A 19,326-nucleotide genomic window follows, 5' to 3' on the forward strand; every position below is an offset into this window, starting at 1 on the left:
TGACCGGTTCAAAGTCTTCCCAGATAACTGAGCTCAGATGAGCCTCCGGCACTTCCATAGGATCTGTCTCTCAAGAGTCCAACTCCAAACAAAACAGAAAGACTTGGTCTCACAGAAGCTAAGAATATTCCTCACCACAGCCCTTTCAAGGGCTCCCCGGTCCCTCCTTACCTAGAAGGGACCTGGTCACCCAAAACAGGACCACTGGCTGGTTATCTGCGGGCACAGAGCAGTGAAGTGAGCTCACTTCACTACTATTAGTAACACAAGGGAAGTTCTAATAAAAGCTCTTACCTATATTCAATCAGCTTTGCTCTTTGTCTTCTGCTAGTAGTGTTCTAGGCATCTTCATCTTGCATCACTTCATCTTTTGGAGCTCTGAGGATCCGTGTTCGGCTGCATGCAAAGCCTCAGCAGGAAGAACCCCAAGTTCTCTCTGTAACCGCACTAGGTCCATCAGTTACCTGGGGTGGGCCAAATATGCCCTAGCTCCCTGAAGTGGGAGAGGGTGTGATCTGGCATGATCTGTCCATGGCAAGGGATTGATGTTAATATCCCACAACTCCAGATCACAACTCCATTGCCCCAAGACAAAAAACAGAACTAATGTGTGACCTCTGCTTCGAGTTAAGCCCTCAGTAAGTTGGACCAGGTCCATGGTGGCCATGAACTCTGGAGCCGCATCTGACTCTGGGGTCAAAGAAGTCCCTGAGGGTCATAAACCTGGGGAGTCTACCAATTCAGCTAGAGATCAGATGTTCAGCAGGGACACCACTATACTGCAGGGAAAAAGGTAAGCAGGCAGCAGCCCCAAGTGGTCCTTATGGCCCAATTTCACGAACAGGGTCTCACATCTGGCTATGTCTTGGGCAGTGCCCCTAAGGGCACCAGAGTCTCTGATAACAACCACACCCCCAACCCTGCCTTGTAGTTGTAGCTAGTGCCACACCCAGAACCTGGAAGGGCACATCTCTGAGAGGGGAACCCTCTGTGCCCCACTAGATTTCAGTGATACATGCTAGGTTGGCCCTCTTATCCATAAGACCCATGATAAGGTGTTGAGATAAGCTTTATTACAGGCCAACCAAGCATTGAGTAGCAGCAGCTGGAAGCCAGGGCTGCTGTAGCTCTGGAGACCAGGTCTTGGGCAGCTTGAGCACCAGGGTTTAGAACAGTATTGTTCTTAGGCACCTATATTGACTTCCCAAGAGCTATCTGCCCTGTCTCATTCCATATCTCCCCATGCCTGACACCACTGCAATATTCCCCCTGCTCTCTCATCTCATCATCCAATTCTCCCCACCTTTTGACCTCCCATCCCAAGCCAAAGGGATCCATCCACCAACACATGCAGCACAAGGACAAATAAATCCTGTCCAGATACTGGCACTTCTATATAACATTCAGCGCCTAAAGCATGGGCAACACCTCTGTCCTTCACCATTCACTCAATCACTCTTCCTCTCTACTCTTTAACCCCACCCCCACCCCATTCTCACCCAGGAAGAAAAAAACATAACCAACAGGCCTGGTGGGCAGTATTACCCCTCCCCCACTTCTCTCTCATTTCAGGGTGGTAGACAAATCCAGCCTTTGTCTACACTTCCCAAAACAGTCCTCCCCCGCACCAGTCCAGATCTCTCCTCTCATGGCACCAGCATCCACAATGTAACCTTTTTTATTTCTTGGTAAAACATTTGAATCTGCCCTGGCCTACCAACTACAGGGCTAATTCCAGTCCAGTCCAGAGTCTGAGGAAGATGACAAGGGCCACCAAAATGGCTAATGCAACATGTGACTAGTCAGGCTGAAGCCTCAGGACACAAGTTGGTTCTCACGTAAGACTATCAACTTGTTCCCACTCCCACTGCTGTCATCCACTGGACATCCAAGTCCCCCATTACACCAAGGACTCCCGCTGCCAGGACGCCATAGCCACTGCCACTTCTTTGCACTAAGCTGACCAGTCTCCACTCAACCCCAAGCACCAGCCACAAATGGAGGGCAAGAGCAGAGGAGTTCGTCTCCATCCACTCCTTCTGGAGTGGATGTGATCTGCTGTGTCTCCCAGCTCCATCTTGCCCTGCCAGGCAGCTGAGTCAAATACCGTTGATCTGCAGTGCTGCCAGATTCCACTGCTTGCCGCCTGCTCTCTGCACAAATCCAGCCTACCACTACACCATCTGTCCACTGCCTGGGGAGATGCAAGTGGAGCTGTTCTTCCCTGGCTGCTCACCCCACTGCCTCCTCTCCCATTTCTTCTGCTGGCCCACACTTTGCCCCAAGTCACTGCTGGAAGCCAATCACTCTGAGACCCCATCTAATGTCCACACACTATCTCTAACATACCAAAAGCCCTAAAAAACATCAAGCCTCACTACCAGAAATGACTTTTGACATCCGCCTTGGCATCATAACAAAAATAGAAATAGAAAAATTATGAAAAATTCAATCTCGTTTCTTTTTACCTATTTTTTCCTCTAGGTTTTATTTTTAAGTTTTACCTTTGGTTGTAAATAACTGATTGAATAATTCATTACATATCAAGAAGGTAATCAGAACTGATTCATTTGCTTAAATATATTGCCATGTTATCTTATGTTCCACATGAGGGAGCTGTGTCATTTAAAAGGCTAAAAATGGGAGCTCCAGAAATGACTTTTGAAGGCCACATGTCTGGGAGTTTGGTTACTATCATGCCATCCAGAAAAGGAAGAAAGTTTAGCCTACTGGTAATATTAGAAAGACACCAGATACCAGCAATTAGGCAACATAAGGGAAGTAACATACAGTAATTTTAACTGTATGTACAGTAGTTTAAGCTGTACTGACTTTTGGGAGGCAATCTTTCAGTGTGAAAAGGAGGCTATGAGGCCCTAAAATATTCTCCCAAGGGATCCCTTCTCTATAATGATTTATTGCTCTACTCAACTGCTGCTTTAATCCCACTGACTGTGTTTCAATTCAGCATTCCACAAACCAGCAATGTGGTCACTGTTGCTAGGATCAGATTGCACTGTGTGCTTAAAAAATAGAGCAAAATCTGCAACCAATTGGGGCTATTTTATCCTATTAAAGCATCAGTTACTAAATAATAAAGTACTCAAAATATATTTGTGCATGGAAGATGGAGGCAATTAATTTTTATCCTCTCTTATGTGTCCCTGAGAAAACCAAATTTCATCTAGGAGGAAGAAAACATTTGGAAGACACATCTACTCTAACCACTAATTTTAAGCATTCCTCCCACCGCAGAACTTTATTAAAGAATTAGTGACGTAAGAATAACAAAATGATTTATTCTAGTTTCCTCTTGTTGAAGATCTTTATGTACAGAAACTGTAAAAAAATCTTTGCGCCTTTAAGAGCAGGCATACGTGCTGCTGAAATAAAGTTACGGGCACTGGAAAAAACTGAAGATTCAGTTTGCTGTGGTCAGGGAATGAGGCAGTTGGAGAGCTCCTCCTCTCATCAAATATCTTTGATGACATCTTCAAGTTCTTCCTTTGTGTACATATGGAATTTCTTCCCAGGCTGCACTGTTGCAAGCTGCAAGGACAGCAGAGGCAAGTTATAAATACTTATTAACATTAGAAAGTAGCAGCCCTTGACATACAGGAGATAGATTATTGCACATGAAACTGACACTACTATTGGATTATCTGAACACTTTTGGCTTGTAGATCTTTCCACCCTAATACCTTTCTGAAAACAAAATTATTTCTAACATGCTCTAGTTCTTCAGAGCAAAAGCAGAAACTACAAAAGCTCTACTAGCTTTGCTTAAGTTTAGCTTCATCAGGGTAAACAAAGATTTTTATCCACACACTGCTCCAACAAAACTTGAATCTGGCCCATGCAAGTTCTTCTTTGTTCAATAAAACAGGGGAAAAGTAGGGCTGTGCAATATATTCTGTGCACAAGCTCTTGCTGCATAAAACAGCTGATCTGTGGTAGTCTGTGCCTAAACCAAAACATGCATGTTTCAGATCTTTGGTCCATATATGGAATCAGCACAGGGCTGTTTGTTCTGAAAAGTAATCAAAATGCAGCTGCTCTGGGCAAAACTGAGTGGTGAGTAAGAGTGGGAGCTGAGAGGTCTCCTTGACAATGGCATGTGCAGTCACGAGCAGCTGAGGGAAGGCGGGGGGGGGCAGGGGAGGGGAGGGACTGGGAAGACTGGAAAGCACCAGGCTGGTGAGGTAAGTTGCACCCGGAGTCTGTTCCTTACTGATGAGATCATCTCAGTATGGAACAGGCACAGACACTACTGCATTGGCTGAAAGAAGGCAGAGGAGGGAGGAAAGAAATATGCTGGGACGATTGGGGGTGGGGGGTGGAAGGTCCGTGCAGGGTTTCATTTATTTTCATCAAAAATGCCATGCAGCAACCTCAGCACTTGTGACTGAGGGAAGGTGAGGGATGGAAGAAGGGGAAGGTACTAGGAAAACCAGGTGGTGGGGGGCAGGCTAGTGGGAATGCATTGGCAATCCAACGTTTAAAGATCAACACAGCAAGAAACAAGCCAGAATACTGACAATTGTTGAGAGGAGGAAGGGGAGGTGGTGAAAGGTATTGTACTGGGAAGATGTGGGTGCCAATCAAGAACACACCAGTAAGAATCCCCTATAGCCCCATATCCACTGTTATATCAAAAACTTGTGTTATATCAAAAACTTGCCGGCAGATTTCTGTTCTGGAGAGAGACCACTATCTTAAGCTCATTCTGGACATTAAGTCAGAATATCATGCAATAAATCAAATTACATTAACATGTGCAGTGACAGCACTTTAGTTCTAACTCCCTCAGCTTTAGTGATTTCTTGACACCTTCATGCAATTCACTTAACAATTTCTGTTGGTTTTAAAGCTACTTTCAGTGGCTATCTACTATCCAAGTACAAATGGGAACTGATGTGCTTGGTTCTTTTTTAAGATCACCTACAGTCACTAGGCTCTGCCACAGCCTTCTTCCAAGCCCTCAATATATGCTGGTTCCTGAGCTTCCCACCCTGGCCATATTTGAATGTCACAATAAATACAACTGATACATGGTGCTTGATTGTTTCTATCTGGTTCCTTCTTTCAGCAGTAGCAACTAAAAAAACCAACAAGCTCCTTGCAAGTTTTGATGTTTAAACTTATTTGTCTCTCTCAAAGTAACAAGTAGTCAAATTTAAAACAAACCTGGCTTCTAATTCTGATTTCCTATGAGGGGAATAAACCTAGAACAGCTATCACAATAAACAAACCATGATTTTTTTTCCTGCTTTAGTTTCTTGTGTTCACTGGCAGGAGGACCCAAGCAATCAATACCCCACTCATTCAATCTGACAGTAAGCCAGAAATTTTAGGAATGTTAATATAATATGTGAATGTACCCACTGACAATAGCTTTAAACCACCAAAAGAAAGTTTATCTTTGAATAATTTGCTGCCAAAGGCATTGATGGTGGCCACCTAAGATAGTGGTTTTTAGAAGGACTTAAGACGAATTCAACCTCAATGACAATTCGTCAAAAACAGTTATATGGCATTTCTGGCATCAAAGCAGTATGTCTTTCAATTCCAGCTGTTAGAGAACAGAAAGTTTTCTATCTTCAACTGTCCAAGTTACCTGTCTATTTGATTAGTTAGTAGAACATTGAATTAGATGGAACTTGAGTCATCTAGTGTTAGGAATCTACTAAGCACATGCAAAAACTACTGTTCTTTCTCCTGACCATGCCAATCTGGCTATTTCAGGAGCTTTCAGAAGTTAATTATGTGAGTGAAAACCTATCCTAGTATGGCTAGATCTGAATGGTCCAAAAGAAGAACAGTATATTTTGCAAATACTTAGGACCAGCAGCTAAATGTTGGCTAGGGCAGAATTATTATTATTATTATTATTATTATTATTATTATACCTTTTTATATATAACTTAAGGCAATGGACATACTTAATATTCCTGCCTATTTTCCCCACAACAACCTTGTGATGTGAGTTGTGCTGAGAATGACTGGCCCAAGGTCACCCAGCTGGCTTTCCTGCCTGAGAGAGGCCTAGAATTCAGTGTCCTGGCTTCTAGGCCAGCACCTTAACCACTACATCAAACTGGCTATTTATTTATGCCCTAATTATTTTTAATTTATTATTTATAGCTATTTATTTATTACCTAGTTGTCAGTAAATAGCTTCCTTCATTTCTTGATGCAGATGCCACAAAATCCATACTGCAGAAATTATAATAAGAAAATCTTGGAAACAAACTGAATTTCATTCCTTCAAATTTAACTACCAAAAAGTGTTTCTGAGCAAGGGAAGTTGCTACTAAAGCTGTTATGGTGGCAACAAGGCACCATACACATTTGGCTTTTTCTAGAAATCTTTCTGAAGGCTCCAAGGATTTGGACTTCTAGCAGTGGATTTTGCAGAAAAATATAACTCTGCTCTGAGATCTGTTATATTTTCAAACGGACATGGCAAGTTTCAATGGTATCTTAGTATCAACAGGAAGGGAGATTTCTACTGAGAAAATGGGGGTGATTTTCCCCTTCCTCTGTAGCCCCTCTTCACTTTCAAATCTTTTATGGAAGTTCCCCCCACCCCACGGGAAATATTTTGATCCCATGGTGGGGGCCGGGGAAAGAAAAAAGGACAGAGTCCTGATATGTGAGCAGTCATCTGCTCATATGATAAAAGATGCCACCCACAACCAGGAAATGCATTTCCAGATGACAAAACTCTGAGAACCAGATTTTAAGCACTCAATTTATTCACACTGCATCAGTTTTTGCTACTATGGCAGGAAAGAATCTTTCCTTTGCCATCAAGATATTAAGAAGTTGGAATATAGCTAAATCTGTCACTATTTCATTACAAAGATCTCAACTCTCTAATCTCAGGAATATCAACTCTCAAGCAGCAGAGCCAAATATGTAACCTTCAAAATTCCTACAATCCTACACAAAAAGGATTGGACACAACATACCATCCATAGCAAATCTAAGCTACCTCAACATCTGTGCTGAAATTCCCTTAACATGGACATAGTTGGAAAACTTTTAACAAATTGATTAACATACCTCAATATTAGTTGCATTCAGCTTTTCTTCCATAACTTGTTTTAGAATTATAAGGGATGACTTGATTGCATCTTTCAGTGTCATTGACTGTAGACAGAAGTTGTGAAACTTAAGGGCAATACAGTATGATAGCCATCAAGTTGCTGTAGCTTATCACATTGACTGGATAATTCTCTTGAATTAAACAAATGCTAGAATAATCAGTAATGGCATATATAATACTGTAAGCTCTGTCTACCATTATATAGAAATGAATGGCTGGACAGTGCTCTTGCTGCACACACTAGTCTAAATTGAATTTATATAATTAGATATTAATTCTTTGAAAAGTATTCAAAGAAATCTGTGGGTACAGTTAGATACAGCTCACTGTTGTGAAAATAACTTTATGGTTGAGAGCTGCAGGTTTCAGTCATCTGACATGTCATAAGTGACATATTAATTTAAAGATAATATAGGTTCTTGTTTAGGCACGAGATTAAATTACTAATCCTGACTTGTTGGTCAAGAAGGCAAAATACAGAGAAGGCAAGTACTGCACTTTCAGTTTGTCAAACTGACAAACAGATCTAATTTAAAATGTCTCAAAAGGAAACTTTTCATATTTCTCTAAAAAGTTCTACACCTGTGAACCTCCCAGATCCAAAACCAGTTTAGATACTTGGAGCCTGTAAGTATGTTGAAAAAAAATATTCAGATGTCATAGGCAAATAACTACATGGCACTTTCTAAATTGCCCAAATGTATTAATTAAAGTAATGATTAATTTTTACTAAATTAATAATCCAATAATTAATAAATAATTTAAAATTAAATTGATAGTATCCATAACAAAGGTGATTCCAGAACACTGTAAAAATGTTACAGCTGATTTACTACATTCCTTTAAAGGGTTCAGAAAGCCAAACAACAGGATCTTTTGGGTACTGCTAAAATAAAAACCACATTTGTTCCCTTTATCTCTCTTCTTTCATCAAGGAGCTGCAGTAAAGAGTAAGACCAGATGAAATGGGCTTTTACCTTATGATAAATCTCTTGCAGTGAGCTTTGTGCACCTTCTGAAGCTGATCCAATTGCTCTTGCATCACACTGTACAAAAGTCCCAGACGGATCCATATGAAATCTACACACATAAATAAAAGATAGGAAAATGAACAAATCATCATATGCCAAGCACACACTTAAAAAGATATAAAGTCTGCAGTTTACTCTGTGGGTTACATTTGAAAGATAAGATAAACTGTTCTAGGAACAGACTGTGCACGTATGCATGTGCGTATCATAATCAAACTATTATATCCAACATATTTGGGAGACTAGTAGGGACAGCCACAGATCTACAGGGCTTAGAGCCAGAAAATGTTTCATGGTGATCTACATCTGAATTGGATTGTCCCGGCAGTGTTGCAGCACTTGGCTTTCTTTTAAAGGAGAACCTGCCAAAAAGACATCATCTGGACAGCCTGGTGAGAAGAAATGCCTTCAATTCAAAAGAAAAAAGAAAAGGACACTTTGGATGTAAATAAAGCTTAGGATTTTCTTGTTCTTTTAATAGCCACAAAAATATAACCTGTATTAAATTCACACACACACACAGGCATTTTTAGGTTTAAAATCAAATCAATTCTATTTATTTTGTTTTTTTATAAAACTTAAGACTGAAATCAGACATGTCCTTTTATTTATTAAAATGACCAAGACTGTGCTGCAGAAATTAGTTTTACACTTTCCTTCTCCTCTGAAGCCCCCAGCACCATCCCCATATTGTACTGGAGTATTCTACATTCTTCTAAAGCACATCCCCCTCCCTTTGGCAGAGCATATACTGGGAAATAAGCAAGTATCACCGCCCTTCTCTTCTTCTAGAAGAGTCTTAGGAATCCAATCCTTGCTATTTTTTGCACCTTTCAGATTTTTGAATGTTTCTTCAGGATTTAAGCTCCTGTAGCTCATGCAATTACTGGTACACCCACAATCCTACAAATGGTATATATGATTTTATCAAAGTTATCCACTGAAGAACAGGTTACTGGACATTTATCTAGTAGCAAAATGACTGGTCTGCAAGCACATTAAACTGAGTGAATAAATATGAAGGCACAGAAGACAGCAATGTAATTGTGTGAACAAAAATCTCTATAGGCATTACTGAGTTCTCATTATAGAAACCCACTGACAGTAAAAAAAATCCTTAGGGTGGTTCAAAATTGAAATAAATTACCAATTTTTCTTGAAGCCATTTAGTAAATTTCAGCATCTGATAAAATATCTTACAAACTCTAACAGTTCATGTTCTTTAAACACATCTTTTAGGTACAATAAATAGCATTTTTCATTTGGTTGTTTTAATAAAGAACAGTTTGTTGTTAAACAGCTGCTATCAACTATCTCCTGTTCCTAGCATGAAACAGTATTCAATTGTTGAAGAATAAGTTGAAAATAAGAGAGGAGAAAAGACAGCCTAAAAGTTAAAGAAATCCAAGTTTATTAAAATGCAATATATAACCCTTTAGCTATAGTCTATGCTCTCCTTCAAACATTTTTATATAAGGTAAATTGTGCTGGTTAATGACCACAATGAAGATTATTTAAAAAATCAGCAGATATAAAAGTTTAATGTTATTTTGCAATTTAGGATTATTTTTTTCCCCACCTCCTTTTGGAGGTGGCAATGGTACAAGCTTTCCCTTTCTCATTCTCATTCTCAAGCCTTTCTTGCACTCTTAACCGAGCTGCTCCCCCTGTGAAATTTAGGAGAGCTTTCTCATTTAAAACGTGCTTGGAACTGTGAAATATGTAGTGCTTCTAGTTACAAGGGCTGTCTTAAACACCACCTAAAGAATGCCACAGAAGATTACAGATATTAGATTACCTCAGGGTCTGCCAGTTCTTCTGAAAATAAAAACAAAAAACCAACAACCTAAAGGAAACTTGCTCCTTCCCTTTATTTTCATTGAATTTTTCATTATCAGAAGTTTACACCTATACAGAAGTCATTCTATACAAAGTGCCATTCAAACAGCTTTTGGGCATATATCTATAGAAGAGCCGTTGAATTTCTTGTTTTTCCACGTTATTGATAGATACAAGTAGCTCATGCCTTCATATCAAAATCAAATTGATCGTATTTTTACCATCCAATCCAGTCTATATCTATGACATTCTCCTTGATTTGCATGTTGATTTTTGTAGAACTCTATGGTATTCTGTCTCCTAATTAAGCAGCAGTAATATAAGCAGTCTAGATTTGAACACACAAATAATCAGAGTGAAGAAACAAAGGCCAACTTACAGTTGAGGTCCTTTTTCATCGACTCCTCCAAAGAGTAATGCCACACCAAATGGCCTTGACTAGAATGAAATCATAGAAGGATCAGGCATTTAATGACCTACTAACTGGATAGTGCAATTGCCAAAGATGTACATTCAGCAAATAACTGACATACTTACCATTGCACCTGGATCAGCATCTTCTTCTCCAAACTGTAACGCTAAGTTGGACACAGCTTGTGTCACACTCTCCACAGTCATGATTTCATTGTATGTAAACCAGTGATTCTGAGATGATAGAGAGAGACCTATATATCTCTTTTCATAAACGATACATTTTCTTTTTTAATACACATACAATCTGCAGCCAAATAAACTTGAGCCAAAATTCCAACCATAGGAAAAAATGCACAAAAGAGTAATATGCAAATCAACTGCAATGTGGCACCATGAATGCACAATAAAGATTTGGGGCAAGAACTTAATGATTCATGATTCATGGCTAATTTTTATTTCTTTTAGAATAGATATGTACTAGGAATAAAATGGTCCGCGTTTTCAATTCAAGCTTGGTTGAAGTTCTTTTAAATGTTTCCAGTCACATGGGAAGCCCTCTACCATGAGCAGTTCCTATGCAGATGGCAGTTTATGGTGACCTAATTACATGAAAGGAAGCTAATTTCACAACTGCAATCACAGAATCAATATCCCATAGTTGAGTAGTTTAAATATTTTGCCATCTGTGCAGAAACCACTCACAGAAAAATGATTTATATGCCGTTAAGAGTGATCTGAAAGAGCTCCTTGAGCCAAAGATGGTTAACTTAGAAAGATTATGGGAAACCATTCACTGGAACACATTTTCAATTTAATCACACTTCCATAGCAAGAAGAGTCTTGACAATTATGAAGCTAAAGATTGATTACTTAGAAAACAGTTTCACTTGTATCCTAAAGTGTACTTATTCCCTAAATTTTACATGTTTTTTTTTCTTTATTGGATAGAGAATTTTAAAAGGCAAATAAGACTATTCAAATGTTTTCAAACTCAGTTCAGAGAGAGATACCGAAATTCCTAAAGCCATGACAGCAGAGCACTTTCTTACATCACAGATTCTTCTAATATTCAGGTAAATGTAAATAATTAATGACAAGAGAAGAATGAGGGATATACAGTCCTGGAATCTTATTTTCACTTTCTCAAATCACTCTTGAGTTTTGCATATTCTTTTCACATGAAATTTAAACTGTTTTCTTTTCAGCTCTGTTGCCATGTTTAAGTCTAATGAGTGAGTAACTAATTTGCTAAAAAAAAGGAGTTGAAGAAAAGCAAGATGCACCAAGATCAGCACTTGAGTTTTACCTGTGTCTCAACTCTTGCTTTGTCAATTAATGTCTTTGCATCGGCTATCAAACCACTCATTGCACAACCTAAAAAAAAGGAGATATAAATTAAAAAGTACCAGCCCCAACACTGATCCCTGAGAGACATCACTGACTGGTGTCTCCAATTTGAAAATTGTCTCATTTATCTACATTCTTGCAACTTTCTTTAAAAAATGGAAAATAATCTGTCCTTTTATGCTAAGTAGCAGAGTTTGCTTAGGAGCATTTGTTGAGGAGCTTTTTCAAAGGCTTCCTGAACGTTCAAATATACAATGTGCTTTTGGTCATCCATCCACATGCACAGTGACACTCCTAAAAAAATCGTAAAAGCTTAAAATCTAATTTCTCATAAACAAAGTTCATGCACTTGCATGAGAAAGAAGGGCAGGTCAAATGACTATAGGTACAGATACCTCACAATATTTGTCAGTCATATTTGTTTGTTAATTATCTTTGTTAGCCAATACCATTGTTCAAGACTACATTAAAATAGCTCACATTACTGTTAAACACAGAGAAAGGTAGATACAAATGAACTCTAGTGCCAATTCTCATCAGAGGTGTCTGCATGTCTATGTAAAAGAAACTGCCTTGAGTACAGAGGGCAAACTAACATTAGAGGTCCAATCAATGAGCTTCCAACAGAGGAGTTGGCTGGGGATCAAGAGCATACACTGCAATTCCCAGCTCTCCAATTTCTATATTTGGAGACAAACCTTTACTAGTAAGGTCATATAGAAGCAAGTTGCTTCTGTTTTCTACACCTGCATCTACGTCATGCTGATTCGGAGCCTAGTAAACCAATGACCATCGCTAGTAAATACGAATTTCACACCAAAAGAAATCTACACATAAGCTCATATTAGAGGAATTAGAAGATCACCAAAGAAAGACTTTTATTCATATCTACACTGCAATTACATTGCAGTCTTTTCTTAGGAATTAACTTTCATTCTTACCTATATGAGAATCAATTTCTACAATTTTCTCAATACTGCTTGGCTCCATAAGTGGGGAAGTGATCCTCTTCTCCACAGCCAGACAAACTCCTTCTGATGTCTGGATTCCAATTGCTGTGGAACCAAGCTACCAAAAAATAAAATAAAACAAAACAATTAAAAACCACTTTTTAACAGAACTGTGTATTCACACTATACAATCTAAGAAATACTCACCACATACGATCTATGATAATCAGACACAGAATTTCAGAAGAATATTATATATTATATACGTATAGTATTATATATAAATTATATTTTTATTTATTTATAGGTGTTATTTATTTATTTATATAATATATATATTACGCTATACTACATTACACTATATTAATACATATCTCCAGTCGGTGGTGATTGGGGAGGAGAGGTCCTGCCCTCAGTCCCTACTATGTGGGGTTCTGCAGAGTTCAGTGCTCTCTCCTCTCCCATTCAATATCTACATGAGGCCACTGGGTGAGCTCATCCATCGACATGGGATGAGGCATCATCAGGATGCTGATGATATCCAGTTATATATCTCTGCCCCTGGCAAATTAACTGATGCTGTGACCGTCTTATCCTGGTGCCTGGAGGTTGTGAGGGTCTGAATGGGGAATAACAGGCTTCAGCTGAACCCTGGCAAGACTGAGTGGTTTTGGGTTTTGGGGCCTACTGATTCTAGGACCATGCCACCTGAATGGGGTTACACTGTCCCAGACAGACCCAGCGCACAATCTGGGGGTCTTCCAAGACTCACAACCCCTGCTAGAGGAGCAGGTAGCAGTCATGGCTAAGAGGGCCTTTGCACAGCTCCATGTTGTGTACCAGTTGTGCTCATTCCTGGATTGGGAGGCCCTGTTCACAGTCACTCATGCCCTGGTCACCTCCAGATTGGATTACTGTAATGTACTTTACATGGGGCTGCCCTTGAAGAGTATCCGAAAGCTTCAACTGGTACAGAATGTGGTGGTGTAGGCAGTTATGCATGCTCCCAGAATAGCACATGCCACACCTCTGCTCCACGAGCTACACTGGTTGCCAGTTTGTTCCTGGGCCCAATTAAAAGTGCTGGTTTTAACTTTAAAGCCCTTCATGGCATAGGACTGGGTTATTTGAGGGACCACCTCTCCCCAATTACATCAGCTTGTCCCATTAGATTTGGCAGAGAAGGCACGCTGCAAGTACCATTTGCCAGGGACTTATATTTGGTGGGTCCCAGGAGGCAGGACTTCTCTGCCATGGTGCCCGTCTTATGGAACATTCTACCCCCCATGTCAGATTAGTTCCATCCCTGATAATGTTCTGGAAGTCCCTCAAGACATGGTTATGACACCAGGCTTGGGGGTCCCAGGGAACCAATAAAATCTTAAGATGGCTCCACTATTGATATATTCACCCTCTCCATGCCTGTGGTTTGTGTATTTTATTTTTTAATATTTTTAATGTTTTTTAATATTTTTATGATTGTATTTATATAATTTTTTTATTTGATTGTTGTACGCTGCCTAAGGCCACTTTTTGTGAGATGGGCGGCTATACAAATTTATTTGATAAATAATATGATAGGATGTATAGTGGATCCAACCAAAGCCCAGAACACAAGGAAGAGATGGAAAATTTGGAACAGATTTTCATTTACCCAGGAAGGTCACGACTGATCTTGCTGTTTTGATTCTGGACATTCATGCAAGTTCTTAAACTGTTTCTCTAGAGACTATTTGTGCAATAACAGATGTGTCATGGCAAGTCATGCCAAAAAACTCCAAAACAATTCCCACAACATTATGTTTATGTAAAATGAGGAGAAAGGGGAGCTTTGAAGACGAAATATTTAAATCAGTGGTCAATGTTTTATCCTCAAATTGCAGGTGTCCTAACAATCAGACCATCGCTGATTAACCTAATCATGGACTGGGCATGAGGGAGAAGAAAGAGTGAGCAAGATACTTTTTTCCATTCACTCATTGTTACCAGTCTCTCATCCTGAATCAATATGTGACAACATTTGAGAAACTGCATTAACTGCACCAATTGATCTGGTATATCAACTCTTTTTCAATAGAAAGTCCAGTTAACCACTTATATGATTAAGTCAGCTCCATTCCATTCAGGAAATCCCCAAGATCATTGTATACAAAATATATAATGCATCTCCTCATAACACTCTAATTTGCTTGCAGATTATTTTTTTGTGTTTAACTGTGGAATACTGGTCACCTTCAGAACAACAAGGACCTGATGTGGTTCTCGAAATGGCCCTGTACTTTATTTTTTATACCACAGATATAAATCAATTGTTTTAAAATAAACATATTTTAAAATATTTATGGATAAAATGCATTTGTTTAGCTCATTATGAATCTAAAACAACAGATAAGATACTCACAATACCAGTTATGAATAGTCTATCCATCAATCATGTCAGTCATCAATTTTTCAGAGACACAGCTCTACCCAGAAACTACCTACAATATCTTTGTGGAAAGATGTAGGCACTTAATGAGTCAGTGATCATGCTTAGTATACTGAGCTGCATATGAACAGCAGAATATTTGCCTTTTCCCTCTTTTTTTTACAGATATACAAGGGTCCACAATTCTGACTGACAGACTGAAAGCTGAACTTTAATTACATTCAGTGCAAAATAATAGCACTGTTGCCATGCCAAACATAATGACTACTGATCAAACCCAACACATATCAATCATTTTATTCCTGACCAGTATTAACAGGTGATCCAGGATTTCAGTTGAAGCTGCTGTTATGCCCCAAAGTGATATTTAATGCAGTGGAACAACTACAGCCAAAACACTGAATTTTCACAACCATATATATTATTTCAATCTCTGAAAATGAAGACCTAAATGCATAGTAAGGTATAAAATTTGCAACCTACGAAGTCAACACACTATGAAAAACAAATTATAATTATTCAAACTGTATAAATTTTGATATAATCAGATTATCTTTCAGATAATTGAAAAACAGAACAAGAAGCATGCAAATATGCAATAAATACAGCCTGAAAAATGACATTTCCTCTGGCTACAGGAACCCCTGCAGGAATTTCAAAGCCTCTAGTAGTTACTATTATTATCCATGTTTAAAATGTTTCTTCTGAATTATGAAGCTCAAGATGATGTATAAAGCAGTCCCTCTCAATTTTTCCCCTTACAACTCTGAGCTAGGCTGTACTGTCTGGCCCAAAATCACACACTGAACTTCCATGGTTCAGTGACAACATTAAGCTGCATCACTGTAATCCTAGTCCAACACTATAATCACTACAACAGTTTGGCTCTCAGTGCATTGTAACTTGATGCTCCTGTTGCTGCATATCCTTATTAAAATCATGCTACATAATCTAATGGGGAAATGGTAGAGAGTGGCTTTGTCTTACTATTGGTCACCATATCACATTCACACAAAGGAGGAACTGAAGTAGCTTATTCTTATGGATTCAAAATATTGTCTGCAAAAAGTTGCACAACCATTTAATTCTCGAGCATTTTTCAACAGAACCTGTCACATTATCGCAGTTATTTACATTAATTAAACATATTTACAGAATTCCATTGGATGCAACTGGGTAAGTTAGAGAATATGACAGGAAACACTGCCAGTCTCAACCAAAGACAGGAGGATAATTATTATGATTGTTCAAAAGTTATCTCAGCACTATTTCAAAGAAGGTGCACAAGAATTGGATAGTATTGCTCAAACAGTATTCTCAATCTTCATCCACTGTTTTGAGATTCCCCCATTCCAGTCCATCCAGTTCTATGAAATAGCTCAAGGTACTTTTTGCACAATAGTTTCAAATGTACCTTGATAGCTTCAATGGCATATTCCACTTGGAATAATCTTCCTTCTGGAGAAAAAGTATTCACACCTCTGCAAAGGAAAGGAAAGAATCAGAGTCACACTGAACATTTCCTGAAATTTAGATCCTGAATCAGACTTATACAATAAAGTTCAACTTCAGGTAATTAAAGGCAGAAAGACAAAGTATGTTTCAGACTGCATCTAGCTGAACTATAGAATTTGCAACATAATAACCAACAAGTGTGTTTGCAGAGAGAAACTGGACAAATTCATGGAAGATACAGCAACAGCTTCCAGTCCTGGCAACTATATATTAACTACAGTAGCAGATATTCATCTTTCATATCTTAGATTTTCTAGCAAAAAAATTGGGCTCCACCAATATAGAAAAAACAGCTGAAAGTTTATGATATTGCAAAATATGAACAAATTAATGAAATGATTTATGAAAGTCACCGCCAAATTAAACTTTGATTTTCTTCTTGATAAATATCCCAAAGTAATGCCAAAAATACTTGGCAAAGTTTGTTTGGCTATCAGTGCACTGATTTGCACAAGTAACATACTCTAAAAATATATCTGAAAATCTCTGCATAACTAAATTTGTCTATGATTTGGTTTATTCAACAATGAAGTATTACAGTACTTGATTCCAGTGAGCAGGTCCAATCACTGCTAAGCATAACCGAAAGCAAAAGCTTGAGGATCATCATTATGACTAAGGAAACCAATTCAGGCCTTGACTACACAGTACTCCAAATAAGATTATACTGTGATTTCACAACACAATTAGGCCCAATCTGCCGTGAATAAGAATACTTAAATGCATTACCAGTATCAAAAGTATTCAAAGGGAACAGGATAGCCTGACTTCTGAAAAACAAACTTGAGAAATGTCACAATCCCTCCCATTTCTTTTATCCGATAACAAGCAGGCAAAGTTAAAGCAAATTAAAGGTCTATAAAAACGCGCCCCACAAAGAATGAGCAAATTTGCAATTAACTTACATTTAGAGTAAATGCAATTGGAAACTTTTTTCAAGTATCGTTTCAAATACAAATAACATCTCTTACTTCCGCAGAGCTTAAATTTTGCAGTTCAATTTACGTAAAGCTACTTTTTTCGCCTGCGAAAAGCTTCTGCAGGACAGTACAGGAGGGACACCTATCTCCCGGAAAGCTCCGTTTCTAACGTGAGGAGCGCTTACGCTCCAAACTGTAGACCACAAGTACAAGCACATTCCTTGATCTTTTTCCACGCAGGCAAACTATTCTCCATTCCCAGGCTTTTAGGCACGAGGTCAGACCGAAGCGCTTCCTTTCCAAGGAAAGGAGCAAAGCGCACCCACACCACTACCGGAGATCCTCAAGCAGAGGCCGGAAAGCTTGAGGAGGGAAGGCGCTTCAACTCCTTCCGAAGCCTTTGGACCAGTCGCTCGGAAAGACAGGCCGCCGCAGTGACTCAGCCCCGGCCAAACCAGGCCGCGCTTCCGCTTGTCCTGGCTGCACTCACCTGTCGTACTCGGAGCGAGTGAGGAACATGCTGGCAACAGCAGCCGCAGCAGCACCAGGAAAGAGGAGTGCGCGCGCCGGACGCGGAGGTTGCACGTTCGAGCCTCGACTTTAGTCCGGGGACTGCGGCGGCCCTGTCAGCGAAGCACCCGGTTTCACCCACCACCGCACACCGCGCATGCGTGAAACTCGGTGGCGTACGCCTTGCGTGCTTACTAGCCAATAGAGCAACGAAGCGGGAGCTTGCAACGCCATCGTGCAATTGGTCCTGGGAAGATTCGTACCAAGCTAGGATTGGCTAACGGTTGCCAGGGTCTACAGGGATATCAATCCCGCCCTTCCAGACGAGAGTTTAGAAGAGCAAAGTAATCGTAGCGGGATAGGATAAGCGCGCTTTGTGTCGCCGGGAGCTGATCGTAGCATTTTCCCCATCCTCACCTCTCTTTCTGTTATGACGTAGTAGATGTAGCTCCATTATTTTGGTAAATAAATGAATTATTGGAAAATATCCTGCCATTAACAGTTATAAGAGGCTATCTTGTATTGTAATATATCAGTGCAGTGATTCACGCCTAAACCTTTTCGACAGGCAGTAGCGACACCAAAGGATGCAACTGGGACCATCTCAAGATGCTTAGGTATTTAGACGCCAGTCCCACACCGCCTGCCCTCTCCCCGTATCACGCTGTCACCCACTTACCCTGCTTTGAGATTCAATATTCGAGCAACATCTTGGGCAGGGCCGCAACTAGGGTCTGTGCCACCCGGGGCAAACATGGATTCCGTGCCCATTTTGACGCCCCCCCAGCGCGGCGCCCGGGGCACATGCCCCGGTTGCCCCCCCCACTAGTTGCGGCCCTGATCTTGGGGCAAAGGCTCAGCGATCCACTTGCCAGGAGGACCCTGAAAATATGCAGCACTTGTAGGTAGGGGAAAGATGAATGCTAACTGTGCCCCAGGGTTGAAGGTCCAAGCAGCCTATATATTGTGCTGAAAGAACAATGACGGGTCTCACCCATTTGAAACAAATATGTGGTTTGTCTGGTTTTAACTAGCATGTTGTAAGAAGGCACCATTGTGATATACTAAATAAATGATAATTAAACTATGGCTTACAGAGATGGCCAAATCAAGTTAATAAGGAGACAAACAATACTTGGTGTTTTGGTGTGTCAAGTGTGGGACAAGTAGACAAACATGTCAAAGCAATTGGACAAGGAAGGGACCAAGGGTGGTAAAAAGCAAAAGGAACTACAGGTAGTCCTTGTTTAGCAACAACAAA

General features: G+C 39.8%; 1 protein-coding gene across 1 annotated transcript; it reads right to left on the bottom strand.

Annotated features, from left to right (window-relative positions):
* Nucleotides 1–3,279: 3,279 nt before the first annotated feature.
* On the bottom strand, nt 3,280–18,240 carry PSMA5 (proteasome 20S subunit alpha 5). The gene is made up of 9 exons (XM_063297706.1): nt 18,046–18,240; nt 16,535–16,601; nt 12,684–12,810; nt 11,702–11,769; nt 10,519–10,626; nt 10,361–10,419; nt 8,089–8,191; nt 7,069–7,155; nt 3,280–3,549 (listed from the first exon to the last, which is right to left on the bottom strand). Exons 1-9 carry the CDS (start codon nt 18,072–18,074, stop codon nt 3,472–3,474), a joined length of 726 nt encoding a protein of 241 aa, XP_063153776.1. The 5' UTR covers nt 18,075–18,240; the 3' UTR covers nt 3,280–3,471.
* Nucleotides 18,241–19,326: the final 1,086 nt, after the last annotated feature.

This window comes from Candoia aspera, chromosome 3 (genome assembly GCF_035149785.1).
Source record: "Candoia aspera isolate rCanAsp1 chromosome 3, rCanAsp1.hap2, whole genome shotgun sequence".
Classification (NCBI taxonomy): Eukaryota; Metazoa; Chordata; class Lepidosauria; order Squamata; family Boidae; genus Candoia; species Candoia aspera.

Bases quoted from the DNA above. Each gene is read 5' to 3' on its own strand.
- PSMA5 (XM_063297706.1), bottom strand. From the start codon at position 18,074: ATGTTCCTCACTCGCTCCGAGTACGACAG. The intron at 12,811-16,534 runs GTACATTTGAAA...ATTTTTTGGTAG, and splicing joins ATGCCATTGAAGCTATCAAG to CTTGGTTCCACAGCAATTGG. The intron at 7,156-8,088 runs GTAAAAGCCCAT...TTCTGTCTACAG, and splicing joins TGCAAGAGATTTATCATAAG to TCAATGACACTGAAAGATGC.